Consider the following 19,577-nt stretch of genomic DNA (forward strand, 5'->3'; position numbering starts at 1 on the left):
GGCCGGTTAAATGGGAACTGTAAAGCATTCCTGTCTGACCCTTGGCCTCCTGTTCTTCCTTTTTTCATGGAATTCTTCATCTTTAGTTTCTGGCCTTGTGGCTCTGCATCCTTCCGGTCGGCGCTGCTGTTCCTGCCCGTCTGCCCGTCTTTCTGTCTGGCGTCTTGTTTGTCGCTTCCTGCTCTCTGTCAATAATTACGGCGGCGTGTCTCTCTACGCTCTCCTCGTCTCATCAGGTTTGACGGCTTAGAATTTGTTACTTTAAGAAGCATCAGGTGAAATCGATATTTAACCAATGGTCTAAACAAATAGGGGGAAGCGCTGAAACACACTCCGATATAACACACCCACAAAAGCACAACACCTCAGTTGTGTTCAACTGGTAGGAGACGGAGAAGGCTGAGCGGTGGAAAAGGTGTCGTTATTAATCTGCGTCCCTTGTATCACAGACACAATCAGTTTCTGCGTTTCCGCGTTTCATTTATCCTTTCCACTGAAATTAACATCCAACAAGAATACACACAAACACACGCCACCACAGGATGCGATCTGAATTTGAATTTCCTCTCTGCCCCCTGAGCATCCTGTGTGAAAACCCTCCCACCGCAGCAGCAGGAAGTCACATCTGTGAGGAAGGTCGCAGGAGTTATTCTGGACGGGCCGACCTGCCGTGATCCGAGCCGAATAGAAGAACTGACACCGATATTGCAATCAACACTGACCTGAATGTGACCGTTTCGCTGCCATATTCAAGCTGGGAGATGGAAAGCATTCACGATCATTCGATAACATCCTTTCATTCTCACGGGAGACGCTCCGCCAGCTGATGGAGTGTAACAACCTGTGTGTAAGAGTCGCTGCTAATGGGATTAGGTTTGATGCGGCAGATGATTGGCCTCGGGGCAGCGTTCTGCCCTCTTATCCCTCTTAATTGATACGCAGACGTGGGCGGATGGCTAAGCCAGGCCAGCGTTGGGAGAGGGAGGAGTACGAAGATGGGGAGTAAAAAGAGGGGGTTTTGTGTGAGCTGAAAATAGAATAGAGGAGACACCTGCTGGGTCCACATGGCTTTGAATGGCCCATTTTAAGTGGCTGCACTCACGCACGCATCAGTCTGAAGCGCTGCGCCTGCTGTGAGGAAATGTGGTTGAGCTCACGGTGCCCCTGATCAAGGCTTTCAGAAAGGTGGTTTGAGTTATCCGGTGGGCGGATCAGAGATGGCGGGCTCTTATTTTGAGGGAATTGAGGCACAGGTGCATGTTGCACAGAAGGATGGTTACGGGTGAAATGGGGATAGAGAAGAGCAGGGTAACAAGTACAGCACCAGAAGGAGGCGCATAGAGAGGGTTCCAATATTACAAATATTGCTGTAGTAGCAAATGGCTTAAGGTCAATGTATGTTTAAAAGTGATACATTACAAATTTAGAGCATATATTGTGCTTCAACACCTGAGGCTATGCAGCAATTCCGCAGTGACAGCATCAGTCAGGACGACGATATCAGCTGCCATATAAGCGCAGTGCAACATAGCAGCCACGAGCCAGACGGTCGGGCATGTCAGTGCCCTGAACGTCATACCGAGAATCTTTAGGGTAACAGATTTATTGGTCTTTTGGGGGCGGGTGTGTATATTTTCCAGGGCTGTCAAAGTTAACATGTTAATCTATGTGATTATGGTGGTAGAGATTAACGAGCTAAGATATTTTAATTCAGTTAACGCAACATTGTTTACTTCGTTGTGCGTTGCCCCCTGACCCCTCAAACTGCTGAAGGAGAGAGGCTACATGTGTGTAGCTTTGTGTACAGCTTTGTGTGTAGCTTTGTGTGTAGCTTTGTGTACAAAATTAAACAACTGAGTCCAAAATACACGCTTCTAAAATGCTCGCCAAGTGATCACTCATCATTTTAAAAGATTTGGGGAAACTTTTAATCGCGATTTATTAAGTAATCACTTTTACAGTTTTACAGAGAGCAACATTAAAATGCACGAAATGTGTTTGTGGTCAGCTCATGAATAGAAGTCCAATTCTTTTTCCTGTTTTGGTCTCCACCAACTCGCGAGGGAAATATGTGGCTCTTTAGCACAGTGGTCACCAACCTTTTTTACCTCACGGACCATTTTAATGTCAGACAATATTTTGCGGACCGGTCAAGAAGGTCCGGCGGGATAACGGGGGGGGAATAGTTGCACACTCTCTGTTTGCTGGTGGGCGAACTGCCGTGCACGGTAAGAGGACAATTGTAAACGTGAAGAAAAACGCTTGGGAAATATGAGGGACGAGCGCACACAATTAGGAGAGAAAATAAAACATTTTTCATAAAAATCTTTCTGTGGTGCCCCGGTGGTTGGAGATCATTGCTTTAGCAGATGAATGCTCCTCTATGTTCACCGGCTAATTGCTAACCTTTCTAGTCTGTCATTTTGGACTTGAGTGCATGTTAGGGAATATTCGTGAAAAGGTAATTGGGGAGGGGTTGGGTCAGCAGAAAGCCACCATGCGCACGTGCCTTTGTGCGTTTTTCTGACCCACTCAGCAAAGAGAAAACATCTGCGCGTGGATCCATCTGCATGCAATCTTCTGCACACAACATCTGCGTTCGTCTGTGAAGAAGCACAAAGAAAGCAATCAGCTCATCCAACGCCACAACTAAAGGTGCAAATTCCTCTTCCATTTCAGATCAGAACCACCATACGCGCGTTCACATATGCAGGTTCAGACGTCAAGGGTGTTGGTGAGTCACCGATTTTTAATGCGCATGGTCTTGACAGAGGTTATCGCCAGATAACATCAAAGCAAAGTTGGACACACAGAAACACACACGCATACTGCTGAGCTGAGAAGTCAGTTACTGAGTTCTTGTGGTAGGACGAAGCCAACTGAATGCACAGATGCTGGCAAAGTTCATGCTTTAATTTTTTTTTAAGTTCATTTGATATCTGACACCGCGTAAGGCGTTGCAGCGTTTCTGTTAGACAGAACGGAGGAGAGAGTCACTCGCGTCTCAAGAACGGCAATGGGATGAGAGCACAGCTCTCCTTATTACTCAGCCAAAGAGAAAGTTGACCGAGCTGCTTTGTGAGACGGGGGAATCGTCAGAATGAGAAGCAAGACTGCCGCGCACGCTTGTTAAGGGTTGAATAAAATAAGAGGAACTAGGATTACAAGTGCATACAGAGTAGGTGTTTACCATCAGGCTCTCGAGAGGAGCTCATGGGTAAACACCCATAAAGCCATTAAGATACCCGGAAATATTATTATTTATTATTTAGCCACTCAGCGTGTGTAGCGGCAGCTAAAACTTGTGAGAGTATGAAAAGGAGCGAGTGAAATTCTGTATCTATGAGTAAGAGTTGTTGAGTGAGGGAGTGAAAAACATCTGTCAGTAGTGTGTGTGTGTTGTGTGCAGGTTGTGGAGGAGAGTGCTGGGGGGAGACCACCTACACTTCCACCTGCTCAGCCTTTTAGAGGGGCCTCTTCAATCACAGGGCTGGGGTCATTATGGATGCGAGCTTCTAGCCGGCAGGCATTGTTTTTTCCGCTATTTCTGTCCGCGCTTCACAGCAAAAACATCGAACAAAAGCCCCATTAAAAGCTGCGCTTCAAAACGCGAGAAGCCACGACAGGAAACATCGGGCCCTGCACATCTCACCCTCCGTTGGCTCATGTGAAGAATGCGTTGAGAAACTCTCAACATCTTCAAGAATATTTCACATAATCAATTGTTTTTCTTTGTCAAGAATAGAGGTTATATTTGCATACAGTGCCGCAAAATTGTTGGATAATAAGCTTTTTTTTAGGTGAATGCGCGAAAGAAAGTGAACACCTCTGACTTTGCCCAGATTGACACGGCGATGAGGAATGACAAATCAGTGAACTGTTTGACAGGCACTGTGAAGATGACTAAGTCTAAACTTTCAGAGTGCGATATGAAGGGGGAACGTGTTTGTTCTCGACTTGAGGGAAAAATATCTGCTTGTGATGCGGCACATGTTTGTTTTGGAAGCTGTGCAAAACCAATGCACATTAAATACATTTCATAGAAATGTTGCACACGTAATTGCAAGATTAAAGGAACAGATGGCCTGTTGGGGTGTTGTGTTTATGATTGTATGGGGTTAGATGAGTAGATATGTACCTACTGCCAGAAGCCAGCTAGCCTAGCTTAGCATTAGAAAAAGCTTGCAAAAATACAGTGATCAGCACTAAATAAAGCTCACTATTACACAAGTAAAAAAACTAGAGAAAACACACAAGGAAAAAATACTTATATAATAAATAATAAATATAATAAAGGGGTTTGCAGGTTAGCCGGCCAGCTAATCTTAGCCTGCTAGCTGTAGCTTCAAGATCAATGACCAGACATAAAAGTGGATTTTCTGTCTCTTGGCAAGTAAAACAAATGCTGGTACCCGTCTTTCTTTACAAAGTCCAACTATTCCCTTAAATTATGCCTGTTTTAAGTGTTCTCATAAAGTTGAAACGGCCTCCAAACATCTCGAAGATGCCAGATGCAATCTGCTCTTAAAAGACTAGTAAACAACTCTGCCATGCAAACAATTTGTGACCAAACAATACTCCTTAATTGCCCAGGGGGAGTCTATATTTGGAGCCAAGCTCCCTAAATGAACCACTTAAGGTAAACTACATTAAATGTGAGGTAATTAGCGTGCCACATACCAAGTTCTGCTAATTCTGCTGCCTGTGGTTCTCTCCGCCTGCTTCCACAGGACCTGCAGACGGCTGTTAATGCTAGAACCTCGGCATCTACTCTGCGCGACACCACCGTCCGGGCCCACAACTGGTAGCAGGCTGAGCCGAGCCACGGGACAACACAACGTGCCCGTGTGTGTCTCATCACTTCAAGCTGCTTTCAAGGTGGCGCGCCAGCAAAAACAAAAAAAAATATCCAAATTTACATATGTGGGCAAGAGTGTGACTGTGAGCGAGAGAGCGGAGTGCAGTGTCAGTGAGACTGGAGGAAATACGTGGGTGTTTGTGGGGGAGTCGTTTGATTTTTACTGGCACTGATTCACCCGGGGGCGTCCGTGTCCGGGCCTGTTTGAGACGTGCCGGGTCCCGGGCGTCATAGAGCGGCGCTCGGTTACGGGATCACGCAAAGGCCGCCCGAGGCTTAACAGGAGTTGCCAACGCAGACAAAGCCGGAGAGAATCTGCGGTATTTTTGTGTTGACAGAATGAAAAAAGTTTCATGTGAGCGTTTGCCCTGAGAAACTGCTGCCGAGGCTTTTCTCTGAACTGTCCATAACCTGGGTCAAACCCAGGGGATTTCTAACACAAGCACACTCAAAGCACATGTGTGCTGCTTGACAGACTGCTGCAGCTGTTTATTTATATTAACAGGGATTTAAGGGTGTGTATTTGAGACTTGAAAGTTTACTCACACCCCTGTCATCGGCTCAAGCTCTATACCTCATCCTCTCAGTGACGTCCTTCCTGCCCAGGTCACAACCTCCCTGATCATTACGATTCCCCCCTGCAGGGATTCCCTTGTCTGGCTTCACCTCCACTATGACGCTCTGCTGTCTAGCCAAGTAGAGTTTCCGTCGTGTTTATTTGGACTTCCTGATTATGAAGGAAAACTGGAAAGTGGACCAGACGGAGGACAAGACTGAACACCAACAAGAAGCCTCTGCTGACGAAGAAAGGGCAGTTTTGCAGATTGTTCTCACGCACAGTTCTCTGATAAAGGAGATGTATTTGTTTATCAAAGAGCGAAGGATTCCAAGGTTGATGATTTATATTGTTGTGAAAAACAAGCAGATTAATGTGATCCGCGGAGGCTGACACGGCAACACTCTAAAAGGCCAAAGCCATGTTTTGACCATGTGGCAGATGAAGAAGCAAAAGGAAACACACACGTCGCAGAGCAGCTGCGGCCCGAGCGGCCCGAGCCAAACCATAACTGAGGAGAACCGGCTCGGGGGGAATGTCAAAGGCGCTTGACGACCGGCGGGCAGCGCGCCAGGCCCGGTTGTGTGCGTTCCCTCGCTGCAGAACAGGAACTGGCGGCGGTGTGTTATTTGCCACTTCAAGACTATGCGAAGGAACTATGTGTGCTTTCTCAAATCACCGACTCGGAGTTAAATCCTCCTCTTCCTGAGACACACACACACTGACGCAAACACGCACACACCGTCACACAAAGATCTGGAGCCAATTGTTCTCTCATGCCACAACACCCTCACCCCCGCATTCCCCTCTGCTGTGCTAAATGTCCTCTTGTGCTACAGGCTCTGTGGCTTTTTAACTTATAAGTCTGAACAGGGCAAGACCATTAAGAGCACATTCTGCCTTCATTACCATGATTGCATGTGCGTGCGCTATAGACCCAAAAACAGAGAGAGAGCAAAGGGAGGCGGAGAACCAAACCGGGTTCCAACGGAGAAAAGGACAAACGCGTTGACCCCCGGCGCTGACATCGGGGACCCACACTTTGGAGTAACAGGTCTCTCCGTGGTTTCTCTCCCCGCTGCCTCTCTGCAGAACATGGCGCCCGGCCGGCGAGCGCGGCGGACCCGCCCCAAGCTTCGGGCCCGCTACCTGACTCACAGCGCCCGTAGGGCAGTTTATGGGGTTCACTGAGCAGCGTGGACCAGATCTCAGTCCCTTCAGTTAGCACGGCCACGTACACCACCGATGGGATTTAAAAAAAATCTTTTATGTATCAAATGTGTCCCTAGATGTACATAATTCACACTGCAACTCATTTAGATTTCACCACTTTGTGCACGTCTTTGATTATCTATCTATGATTGTCTATCTATGTCTATGATTGTCTCTCCCCTCCAACTGTCATTTCACATAAGATCAGGGAGATTCTTTTTTTAACTAGCGTTCGTAGCGCTTTGAGTATTTGTGTCCATCACTGCGTCTGGTAGGCCTACATGTCACCTGTTCAGCCTGACGTGGTTTATTTCACTCAAGTATTTTGTTAAACTGGGATAAATCTGCAAGTCCCCTTTGTTTGAAATTAGAGAGTAGCCGTATCTCACGGCGTTTGTCATGAATATATTTCTTGAGACACATGGGATAAGGGTAAAGCACTTTCCCAGATAATGATGGGTAGGTCCTTGCTTTCGAACAAAATGAAACATAACGAGGTCCTATCTTCAGTTTAAAGTGTTATCATGTTAACGTTTAATGTTCACTAAAAAAACACCAAATATTAGCCCGATGAGAACACTGGACGAAACATGACGAGATCATGTATATATATATATATATATAATTACCCATTTCATTAGTTGTTACAAAATTCACCAACAAGCACAAATGTTAACCTCTCGGTGGCGCTAGAGGAAAATGATTGATCATTCGTCCTGTGGGGACCACGAATGTACGTTTCTCAACTTGAGGTAACTCAACAACAGTCGTTGAGTTACCTCAATCTGGACCAAACCAAAGGCCTGACCTTGCCACGTCATCCTTAGATCCATGCTGCTAATGTAGCGCAGTATTAGGAGTGTAACGATTCATCCACTGAATCGATTAATCGATTTATGTTCCTGCGATCCAACTGAATCGATCTGTGCTCCGCAAATCGGCATTCCAGACGACATGAATCGATTACGAATCGATTGAAATGGTACATCATCGATTTGTATCGATACTTGGAAACTGCACATTGGATTTAAGCACAAAAACTGTATGGATGTGTGTTTGTTTTTTAACACTTTAGACACGTTAAACGTTACTCGAATCAGTCTGCCTGTCCTGTCTAAGGCGCCGTGGGATTAAACAACGGCGACAGTCAGGACCTCTAGCAGCGTTACCGCTGCAGCAGCAGCAGGTGGTAACTCCAGCTCTGCAGACACCTCAGGCCTCGCCAGCACCAAACTCAACATCACAGTAACAAGTTATCTGTAACGACATGCGACCCTACAATGTGGTTTTAAAATCCGGGGTTGTCAAGAATGTTGCGTGGGGAAAAAGGCAGGACTCAAACGCAGAGTTTGCGGGAAACAAAAAGGACTTTAATAGTCAAAATGCAAAGACGCAAAAGGCCAACAGGAAAAAAAACACACAGGAACATGGGGCAAAAAGGCAGGACCGAGGAACATCCAGGACGATAGACAGGGACATCCGTGACAAAAGACATTGACACGACAACTGACAACAGACACACATGGCTTAAATACACTAGGGAGGTGCAGGTGATTGGACACAGGTGGAAACAATCATGACATGAGAGAGAATCACAGAGGAGGACAGGACAAGGCAGGAAGTGACATGACCCAGGGAGAACAGAGGCAAGAAACTACAAAATAAAACCAGACATTAACCCAAACCGTGACAGGGGTTTTGTGAATTGATCCAAACATTGTGTAATTATTGTGTAATGTTTACATTGAAAATGGTTGCACTTGATTCAAATAAAAGGTTAATACATTTGCCATTAATTGTTGTTTGCTTGTTTATAATATCCATAATTAATTTAAACCGGATTTCCTTACAAGAAACAACAGGGATCTCAGAAACTTTGCCTGCACTGTCCAGTAAAGTTACTGAATTGATTTCAAGTCACTGAATCGAATCGAATAGAATTGTTCTAAATTAACCCAGATCGTCCATGAATCGAATCGGCAACCATGAATCGCGATTCGAATTGAATTGTTGTTAAAATGAATCATTACACCCCTACTCAGTATAAATGATCTCATATTTTACACTAAATTGAAACGCTCTGATATTATCTCTTCTGGCTGCTTCGCATAAAACATGATTACTTCTATACTATACAGGATATTCATTATTCCCGAGGCCTGTTCCAGTACAGTTACATCAATGGTCCTTCAATGTAGAACTACAGTTCCTGTTTCATGCTACGGCCGAATACGAGGCCTCAAAGATGCCGCGTTATTAGATGCACTGATGCATGCTTAGAATCAATCAAGCATCTCTCTTTGGAAAGCTCATGAACTTTAGCCTTCTAATTATTGGCACACAACGGCAAAATTAAGCAGAAGCTGCCATTAACATCAGCGAGCTCAAATGTTAATAGACCGACATTGGCAGTCTGGGATTAATGGAGGAGAACGGAGGTAAACACCATCGGGCGGTCATGTGCTGTTGACGAGGATGCTGCTGCTGCTGATGTAAATGGTGATGGATCCTACTATTAATAGATCTGGCGATACAGCGACTGCAGTCACAAAGGAGAGCAGCGACGCTATGGATGAGAGGCCCCATTATGTCCAAATGAAGGAGTCAGCCACTCTGTCAAGAGGGCACTTAACAAACAAACCTCATCTGACTGAGCGTGTCTTTCTTTTTCCCCTTGCCCACTCGCTCTCGCCGTGCTAGGCCCAACACTTTTCTGCTGAGTGGGTGTTTGGAGGAGTTGTGAAGGTCAGGAGAAAGACTCGGAAGCGAGCACTGAGCTTGGGGCTTTGACCTTTGATTGACCCCGGGCGTCCCGGCTGCTCTGAGTCACGGAGACGGAGCGGCAGAAAGGGTCCTGCGTCGAGGAGCAGCAGACGACGAGTATCAGGCTGCTGTCCGGCGCTGACAAAAGAAGAGTTGTGCAGAGGTTGCGAGGCACAATGGGGCGGTTTGAGGAGGAGGAGGTGAGGACAACTCAATCCCCACCATAAGCACCTTATTGTGAAAGCCTGCTGTGTCAAGAGACAAAATCTATAGGGTGACAAAACTAAGGGGATTTCCCGCGTGTAGGAATTTCGGGGACTAAAAGAAGCACTGTGAATTATTCAGGCCGCTGAGGATCCGTGGCACACATGATAAGTAAAAAGGGCACGAGAACGGTTCCTAGCATGTAGGGCAGCTTGTATGGCACTGCAGGTTTTCTACATTTAAAGGGCATCCACTAGGGGCATCGAATAGGGGAACACAAAAGGTAACTTTATCAGGTTTTCTCCCCTGGACGGGCACCATAAAGGGCCTTTTATTCAGTGTCCTCCACTGGAAGGGCCCCCTGCAGGGCATCAAGGAGGGCACCTCTGCTGCATTTCTTTCAAACAGCCCAATAATGCCATAAAATGTCCAAAGAGTTCATTCTACAGACATGGGGCTCAGAACACCCACCACCCTTAAAGCCACACCCCTACATGAGAACTAAGATCATTTTCCAGGGGATGTGGGAAATGGTGGATAAATATTTCCACTGAAACTTATCTCTTTCCTTCAAGCAGATGTTCACATTATTGTCACACAAATTCTAAACTCATGAATACTGATATATGTGCTTGTTCACACGCGCACACACGCGCACACACACACACACACACACACACACACACACACACACACACACACACACTTTACTTAATCTTACAGTTAACAGCTTCTTTCCACCCTCCGGCCTTGCCTTTCCCAAACTCACCCAGGGAAGCAGAGCAGGTAACACTCAGTTGGTTTTGGCACTCGTCCATGTGATCCCGACTGTTAAAACCGAGTCTGTTGCCAAGCAGCTTGTCCTGCCCTGGAACTCTTTGAAAGTTTGCCCAAAAAAATATGCATAAAGAACCCAAACACAAAAGCCTGGCACAGTTTTTAGGCATCTTCTAAAGAGAAAAAAAGGGGAACTCAGAGGAAGGAATGTCTGTACTTGAGTACACAGAACAACTCTAAATCTAAACAGACTAAACAGAGACGTGACTAATCAAGATGTGACTACGACGTCGGCCACCTCTTTTCCCCCCACAAAAGCTCAAACCTGATAACTGAAATGGTCAACGGATCACCACCACGGTGCTGTTCAGAGACAAGACCCCCCGAGTTCACAGCACTACTGTCCACAACGTGGGGATCAAGATCAAGAGATCGCAAAACAACTGTACCACCCTCACACTGTTTTCTCTCCCGGTGGATCACGAGTGCTTTTGACCAACATTTGTCTTGATGGCACGGTGCCACCTCCACCAACGTGGACCCTATACTGTTGCGCTTTGCCAAAATGTCACTGGGACCGTGGTCGGCCTCCGCCGCAAGGCTGAGAAAAACCTAAACCTGAACGGCGCAGGGCCGCAGCAGCCAGCTGCACAGAGAATAGAATTTATAGGGGAGGTGGCAAAGTGGAGGCATAACACTGCCAGGAACTGTTGTTTTCCTCTGTTTATTCATATTCCCATGGATACTGACAAGAAGGCATGGAATAAAAATAGTGCCTCGGAATACCGGTGGATTACTCGACAGTGGGTCATTATCAGACCCAAAAGGTGGTGATTCCAGACTCTCAGGCCGACTTCCGAGTCGTGGAGAGCAATTGTCTTCTCCCCTCTGTAACGTCTCAAAAAGACGTTGATAAGTAACGAAGCGCTCCCTTTTAGACATGATGACAGTCAGAGCAAATATCTCCAAATCGGCTTTTTACGGCGGGTACATGTTATCCCAGGGGACTTGTAAGCGTTCATGGGTGGAGGGAAAAGACCCCCCACCCACATGCTGACTGACATTGGATGAGAACAGGAAATGGTAAGCAATCAAAGGGGGAGGGGGGGGCGCACTGGTTTTGTAATATTTTTGAGTACGATGATATTCTTGTTTCATTTAGGAGTTTGCTGAGTTGTATTTGTTGTCATTTCGGCCAGTGGTTCCCAACCTGGGGTAGACATTTTGATTATTAACTATACTGTAAAGTTACTGTGGGGTTATGACAACAGTAACCGTTTCAATGTTTTTGACACACACGACAGTGTTGATGAAGGGCGCCTCAAGCTCCTCTAACAGAGCTGTGTGCGTATGTGACACAGAAAAGGTAAACCACTAATAGGGGACTGCTTTAAACCTGTTTCCAGGTTCCATATTTCCCTGTGATTGGATTCCGGCCTTGTCCCCAGCCGGCATCTGCAAACAAGTCCTTCATTGTTGGTGTTACTCGTGGTCATCCCTCAGGATTTAGCGCCTGCCGAAGCCGAAGCGTCCTACCTGACTCGTTTTTGTCTGCGTGGCTAAGTGGGATACATCGGCAGAGGCACTGGTGTCGGCGTGGGTGTTGGAAGAATTACAAACAAGAGACAAAGGTTTCCTTCTCACTGAAACAGGTGAGGATTCACGTTTCCTTTCTCGGCACTCTTAAAGAAGAAACAGCAACTCTTGAAAGCCAAACCCAATGAAAGGTGGTTTTCTTTGTGTGTGAAACAGGTTCTTGAGACCAGAAGGGAAAATTGACCAAACATGAATTTTCCTGAGGTTGGACAGAGTGTGTTCACTCACGGGTATGTGCGCTTCACTTAAAGCGTGTCTTTGCAGCATCACAAAACACTGGAGAAGTCCAGTCAGAAATTTAAACTTGATATCAATGACAAATTAAGAAATGAAAATGAAAAGTAGACTTGTCGGAGTGTCAGTCACACAGATATCTGAGACGTCTATTTGTCCACCCGACCCAAACAGAAAGCCCCCGACCCGCAAACGCAGTTTATTCAGGGGCTGAAGGACCGCTGGTGGAGTGAAGCCCAGTTGGGCGTGGCTTCTCGGTTCTCCCGGAGAGGAACCGAAACGTCACCATGCCCATATAAGGCCGGGGGACTTCCTCCTCCGCAGGGATCATAATAAACAACACAGCGGTTCGCTGTTTTATAGAGGCCATAATTCATATCTAATGGGGGCAAAGCTCGCGTGCAGAAGAGCCGACGCGTAGTCGATGTGACGTTTGTAAAAGTACATCACCTCAAACCAATGATGGCACTCGTATCGGATCTATTTATTGCGATGTAACAGCGGGGATGGGTGAATTAAAGAGCCCCGGTCCGATCTGACGGAGGCGCCTCACCTCTGCGCTCCTCCAACGGGCCGCTTCTTCAACCTACGAGGCTTTATAAATAAAAGCGGACTCTTCTATTTCTGAAGCCGGTCTCCGCTGCGAAGCCTCCTCGGTGCACGCTCGCTCTCTCTCTCTCTCCCTCCCTCCCTCCCTCCCTGTGTCTCTCTCTCTTTCGGTCATGCCTACAGGCTTGTTTACAGTCGCCTCTTCCCGGCAATAGCGTCAGTCGACGTAGTCCTCGCCGGGGGGGGTGCGGGGGGCGGAGTCTGAGCCGCGCGGCCAATCACGATGCAGCGCTGCCTGGCAGAAAGCGCGTGTGGAGTCCTGTATAAAAAGACCCGGTTTCCAGCCGCCTGAACACACCTCAAGGAGCGCTCGAGTCCTCGGCAATAGCGAATTACGGAAAGCAAAACTTCTCTCTCTTTTTTTTCCGCCGCGGGTTCGCAAAGAAGAAAAGCCGCACTGAGACGTTGGAGAAAGACCTTGTGACTGCGTCGTTGGAGGACTTTGGACTTTCACCCCGTCTCCTTTGATTCTTTTGGGACGCTGTTGAGAGAGAGGCAGAGGCAGACGTCGGTTTGCGCGCTCTGCTGACACTGACATTTGTTGATTCTCGAGAAGCTGTGTTTCTAAAAAGAAGCGGCTGGTAAGCTCACTTTATTCCCCTTTTCCGACTTTATGTCTACAAAGATGGAACAGCCCTTTTACCACGACGACTCTTTTCTGTCGCATTACGGCCAATCGGACGCAGGCATGCACGACTACAAGCTGCTGAAGCAGAATATGAACTTGAACCTGACAGAACCTTATCGCAGCCTGAAATCCCAGCTGAGGGCCGAGATAGACCCGTACCATGGGGGTCACCAAGACGTCGGGTCGCTAAGGCTCGCGTCCCCGGAGCTGGAGAGGCTCATCATCCAAAACAGTAACGGCGTGATCACTACCCCCACCCCGGGCCAGTACTTCTACAACCGGGGCATCACCGATGAGCAAGAGGGCTTCGCAGACGGCTTCGTGAAAGCCCTGGACGAGCTGCACAAGATGAACCAGATGCCCCCTCCTAACGTGTCCATCGGAGCCGGCGGAGCTGCGGCGTGTTCGGCGGCGGCCCCTAGCGTCTTCGGCTCAGCGCTGCAGCCGGAGCCTCCCATCTACACCACACTGAACGCCTACTGCCCGAACACAAGCCTCTCCTCCGCCTCCAGCTATCCAACGGCCACCATCAGCTACCTGCCGCCGCACCAGCAGAACCACCCCCAGGGCGCGACGCACGGGACGCACCCGTTCCAACACGCGCTGCCGGGCTCTGGCCTCCATCCGCACCGGCTCCTCAATCTGAAAGAGGAGCCCCAGACCGTTCCCGACCTGCTTAGCAGCGACGGCTCGCCCCCGATGTCCCCGATCGACCTGGAGACCCAGGAGAAGATCAAGGCGGAGCGAAAGAGGCTGAGGAACCGCTTGGCGGCAACCAAATGCCGGCGGCGCAAGTTGGAGCGCATCGCACGGCTGGAGGATAAGGTGAAAGGTCTGAAGAACGACAACGTGGGGCTCTCCAACACGGCGTCGGTGCTTCGGGATCAGGTGGCGCAGCTCAAGCAGAAGGTCCTGACGCACGTGAGCAGCGGCTGTCAGCTGATGCTCACGAGCAAGTTGGAGGCGTTTTAAAAAAATTACGACAGAGACTACTAAGTGACTGAGAAGTAATAACACTGGAGCCGCGCTCTGCACGCGTAGCACCGGGAACACCGGGGCTGGTGTGTTGTCAGCGCGGACAGCAGCAGCACAGGGCCGCCGGGCCGTGCGGAGACAACTATTTACGCTATTTAGGGTGAAAAGACTGAGTGAAAAAATGGTACTTCCGGATGCTGGACATCGCTCAAAGCACCATTCAACACCTGACACCGGGGCCGCATCCAGACCGAGCGCACAGTGAGCCGGGCAGCGCGCACAGACAGACCCACAGTCGTGGGAATGATTATTATTGTATTTCTTTGTATGTTTTTGCAACCGATAATTTCATGCCACGCTGCATTATTTCAATGTATAAATTATTTGTTGTTTGTCCGGTTGACCCGGGCAACCCAATGACGTCCAATGTTTACACTGTCTTTCATTTTTTATTTGTGATGTGTATTTAAGTAAAGTGTCTCCAAATGAAACTGAAAATGGTGGATTTGAGTGTTTGTTTCTAAATCAGTATATCACGCGAGTCATATACGGGGTGGGGAGATAAGAACCAACAACGTCTCTTTACTACCATATTGTGGCCGTGACAGTTGCCATGACTCCCGGCGAGGAGCGCTCACAAAATCACATTCGGGTTTCCGCGTTTTTACGCACAGAGCGTAGCCCGCGCACGTAGACCTTTCCTTGTTACGCACGGGCATGTCCATATACGGGTATGCCGGCGAAGATGGCGTCACATGGTAGCGTTTCTGGGAACCCCCGCCCAGGTAATGCGAACGAGTTCCATCTGCCCTTCCTTGTTTTGCATCGATAAGGGCTGTTAGCTCCGCGAGGGTGGTGGAATTTCCTTTTCTTATTATGCAACTTTCGACTTAAGAAGTAGTTTTATTTATTTAGACAGATCATTTGCTGGGCGCAGTGAGTGACATTATACATAAATATTAAGCCTTAATCACATCCTCAAATTCCGTTGGGAGACACTCACACGCGTCAACGCCGCAGCACATATTTAGGCGTCAGAGTAGTAAAACAAACAAACGAAAAAGGGGGAAGTGACGGCGACTCCAGGAATGCCGGGGCGTCTCGCGATGCCGTGCCGGTAGGCGCGAGTGGGCGTTCGGAGCAGGCGGGGGCGTTTCGTGCGGACGGACGAAGATGTGCGCGCTGCCAAGGACAAAGTCCTCGTGGGACGCGTCATGGGCCAAAAATGCGCGGCTGTGGGGCGCTGAACACACTGAGGGATGGAGAGGAGGGGAAAGTCCCGCGTTGGGCGCAAGTGAATTAGTCGGCATAGGGGTCACTGCACGTCCTCCCCGGGGCCCCCCATGACGCAGACAACAATGATAGTGTGTGGTGGGGGGAAGCGAGGGTTAATTGTTCGCTGAAATTACTCAGGGGAGCATTTAGGAGCTCATACTCAGGGAAATATGCGAAAGCCAATAAAAAGGAACGCGATGCTTTTGTGAAGTCGTGTGCAAAACTGATCTCAGGAAAACTGAGGGGGATTTCTGTCGTTTTAGCAGTCTGTGACGTGCAAACAGCAAACAAGACAGCCGGCGTGGATTTAGATTGGAACATCGTTCTCTATCTCTCTCTCTCTCTCTCTCTCGTTTTCTCTCAGTACTCGAGAAAACCACTTCAAAAGAGCGAAGACATGAGGGCTGCGGTCTTTTTCTTGCGCTCCCACACCTGAAGCTGTTTTCGCCTAAAACATCATTTCCATCAATAACAACGCCTATTCAATTAATCTGCCATGGATGTGGAAACTGAACCGGGGGACGCCCCCGCAACTTCTCCTTTTCATCAAGAAACATAGATTTCAGGGGATGTACATTTCTGGACGTGTTTATGTGTGTCGTTTTTTTTGCCCTTTTCAACAGTTAATAGTAATGAATTTCAGTGGCACTGAAGTACAATTGATTTATTTTCTCTTAAATATTCATGAATGTGCCCTCAACCCAATAACATCCTGCACTTACAGCATCAAGCAGAACAGCTCCTACTCAAAGGAATACTTTTTAAATATCACTGGAGCGTTCAAGTCTCCATTTACGCACGCAGCAGGCCTACATATTATTATGTGCTCACACACGCTCACAGAACAAGCCAATGGGTGCCATACTGGCTCTCCACACGCCTCGGCCCACAACCCACACTGAGTGTCTGTGGGAACATCTGTGATGCGAACCGTGACGTATGAAGAGCTCTCGGTGGGTTTGATTTTCCTCTCCACGAGCCCCCATCCCCTCCCACAGACGTGCTCAGGCCTGGCTCTCTCTCGCTCATCCTCTCCCTCTCTCTGGTCTTCTGTTATCTTCTCGAAGGCCATGAATATTCCTCCCACCTTGCCGCAGCCATCTGAGGTTCTTCGAGAAGTCGGAATACAAGTTTTAGACGGCAAACAGAGGACTCATTCCGGAACGGGACGTTTGCCTTCGCGAGACCTTTGGGGTAGTCATGAAAAGACATCTTTAAACCGTGTACAGTAAATAAGAAATGATTAGCAGTTCGCTGTATGTATTGAGGCCATGAAATGGGCCAATGTATGTGTTTCCCCTTTGATCATAATCCCAAGTGTGGGAAGCTCATATGAATGACTCTTTACTGTATGACGATAGAAGTGGTTTACACTTAATTACGCACAAATCAACAATCATCCACCTCTTTAATTTGACGCATTATTATATCCATTCATCAAAAGTCCCCGTCACAAAGCTGCCAGTAAGATGGATCACTCATCGGGCCTGTAGCAGGGGTTGGGCCCCTGCTACAGGCCCGTTGAGTGTCAGGGCCCCCCCCTGAACTTTATCTAGAAAATATTAACACAAAGAAATGTGTACCCAACAGGAAGTGAGCCAAAGTGACCACAAGGAAAATAAAACAGCCAAAGAGATAAAACAACTATAAAGAGACACACAACAGTTGCAAAGGAACCCAAAGAGATTCACAACTACGAAGAAAAGGGGGCAAACAACTAAAGAGAAACTCAAAACGACTACAAAGACACACAAAGTTACCAAGAAAAGACATAAAACAACAATGGGAGGCTGAACAACAATGAGGTCTGTGCGTTTGGCCCAGAAGTAGGAGGGATGTCGGAGCCTTTCGCATGTCTGTGCCCACGGACCCGTTGTCTAATCTTACGCCCATAGCAGCAGTAATGCATCTCCGCCATTGGTTTGGCTGAGAGGTAAAATAAAGCAGTCGGCTGTGACTGAGTGATCTGGCGCGTAGGAAGCGTTTGTTGGAATAGCATCGGGTTGTCGTACACGTTGGTGTATTAATACTACAGCAGTGCAGTGGCCTGGACAGCAGGCTTTAGATCAACACGTGAAGTTCTGATGAGGGTGAACTAGCCAGCGACAAAGTGCAGTCTGAAGGGTTCCTGTAGGCGCACAACACCATCTAGTGGCACAACACTGGAACCGCAGGTAAAAATCGCGAGCCACAGGCCAGAGCTTCAGCGCCAATAACACGTGGTGGTTTATATTAATCCTCATATTGTTTTGAACAAACATTCCTTTTTATACAAGTTCCCTCACACAGGGAGAGAGCATACCCTTTTCATCTGCATGTGCAGCCTCCACGACCACAATTCAGTATCTTATTTACAACCAAGGGGCCGCCGGAAGATTATCAGTAAAACGTGGAGGGTTGTGTATTTGTTTTCATCGGCACAAAGGAAATGAGTTAAAGGCCTGTCTGGCTGCCCGCGTGCACCCATCTCATCTTACCGTTAACCCGCCACTACTGCGTCCCATCGGGCATTTATCTGTTGTGTGCTAGCAGGCCATACCGATGAAGGTACAATTAATTGTGTTTCCCTCTTGTGTGGGAGGTAATGAAATGCGCTCCTTTTATGGGTGAAGTTAATGTCACGACGGTAATAAGGGGGGGCGGCTTCCAGTGTAAGAGTTGTCAACACTGGGCTGGGTTTTTGGTTTAATATTTTTATTTAATCCGTATTTTAGTTGAAGGGTAATTATTATACAGTTCTTAAAATGATTGCGTTGGATTTGACTTTTTTCTGGTGCATAGAATTGAATTGTACCATCCAAAATGATGTTTCCTTTTTGTTTGAACTCATTCTCTTCCATGTTACAATTAGTCCTACTAATGAAGCGCAGTCATCAGCATAGTGAAATGAGTGCCTGTGTGTGTAGCGACACTCATTTGTGAGCCCCTCTGTCCACTCTGCCGCTGGCTGCTCGAACGACACGTTATTAACTAACATCGAAATGCAAAAGCCGCAAAACAGACAGCCACACACACACACACACACACACACACACACACAGTTCCTAATTGCTTGTCCTTTAAAAAAGAAAACTAATCAATTGGTGCGTGGCGTTATCAGCATTCACTGCCGTCTCACCTGCAGAGAGCAAACACTGAGAAAAACACCACCGTACGACTAAAGTGTCGAGGTACAGTATTAGTAACTTTTAATAAACGGGCCCTTCTGATTAAGCCAGACATTGTCGGTGTTAAAAGCTATTTCCTAATTAGTGTACGAGCCTCTGAATATCTCCCCTCCAGCAGTGGTGGAGGGAGGGCGGGACTGAGTGACAGCTGGTGAACACACTTGTCGCGTTGCGTTAGTAAAGCCGGGTGTGTCGGTGGTGAGAAGGCGTCGCATGACGCTGTCTGCTCCGGTAACGCAGGTGGAGGCCATGTTGTTTCAAGACGCTGTCAAATGCTTTTCATGATGACAACAGAGCGCAGGGCTACAGGGTTTGATTTAATTAGTTGTGAAACAAGAAGAATATTAACGCAGATTGTTGTTGATGGGTTTGTGATGCATGGAGGACGTCTCCGCTCTGTGGGGGGTTCTGTTGGTTCTGGTGCTTGATGAACAGCTGCGTTTCTAACCCAGGCGACTCCTTTGCAGAAATCCAGCTTCTCTGAGAAAGAAACATGAAACGAAGAAATCTTCTTCTTTATTCCCGAGCTCTTTACATACAAAAGGTCACAGTGATGACCAACAATGGAGTCGTAAGAAGCGGGTTGACAGGGCCAATGCAACCAAGGTGACCCCTATTGACCTTTTAGTTATATCCATACAACAAACAGCCAATTAGGGTTAGAGGACGGCCAAAAGGAGCGTTGAGTGTGTCCATCCTCATGTAAGCTGAGTCAGTTTCACC

At 47.7% G+C, this 19,577-nt stretch overlaps 1 protein-coding gene and 1 long non-coding RNA gene across 2 annotated transcripts; one reads left to right on the plus strand and one right to left on the minus strand.

Annotated features, from left to right (window-relative positions):
* Window positions 1-1,914: 1,914 nt before the first annotated feature.
* LOC144384615 (uncharacterized) lies at window positions 1,915-12,880 on the minus strand. Its single transcript, XR_013451426.1, has 2 exons — window positions 12,754-12,880; window positions 1,915-2,603 (listed from the first exon to the last, which is right to left on the minus strand). It is a non-coding gene; the product is annotated as an uncharacterized LOC144384615 (long non-coding RNA).
* Window positions 12,881-13,012: 132 nt separating this feature from the next.
* On the plus strand, window positions 13,013-14,910 carry LOC120828141 (transcription factor JunB). The gene has a single exon (XM_040191511.2). The coding sequence runs from the start codon at window positions 13,423-13,425 to the stop codon at window positions 14,407-14,409; it is 987 nt and encodes a 328-aa protein (XP_040047445.1). The 5' UTR covers window positions 13,013-13,422; the 3' UTR covers window positions 14,410-14,910.
* Window positions 14,911-19,577: the final 4,667 nt, after the last annotated feature.

This window comes from Gasterosteus aculeatus, chromosome 11, assembly GCF_964276395.1.
Source record: "Gasterosteus aculeatus chromosome 11, fGasAcu3.hap1.1, whole genome shotgun sequence".
In the NCBI taxonomy this organism is placed as follows: Eukaryota; Metazoa; Chordata; class Actinopteri; order Perciformes; family Gasterosteidae; genus Gasterosteus; species Gasterosteus aculeatus.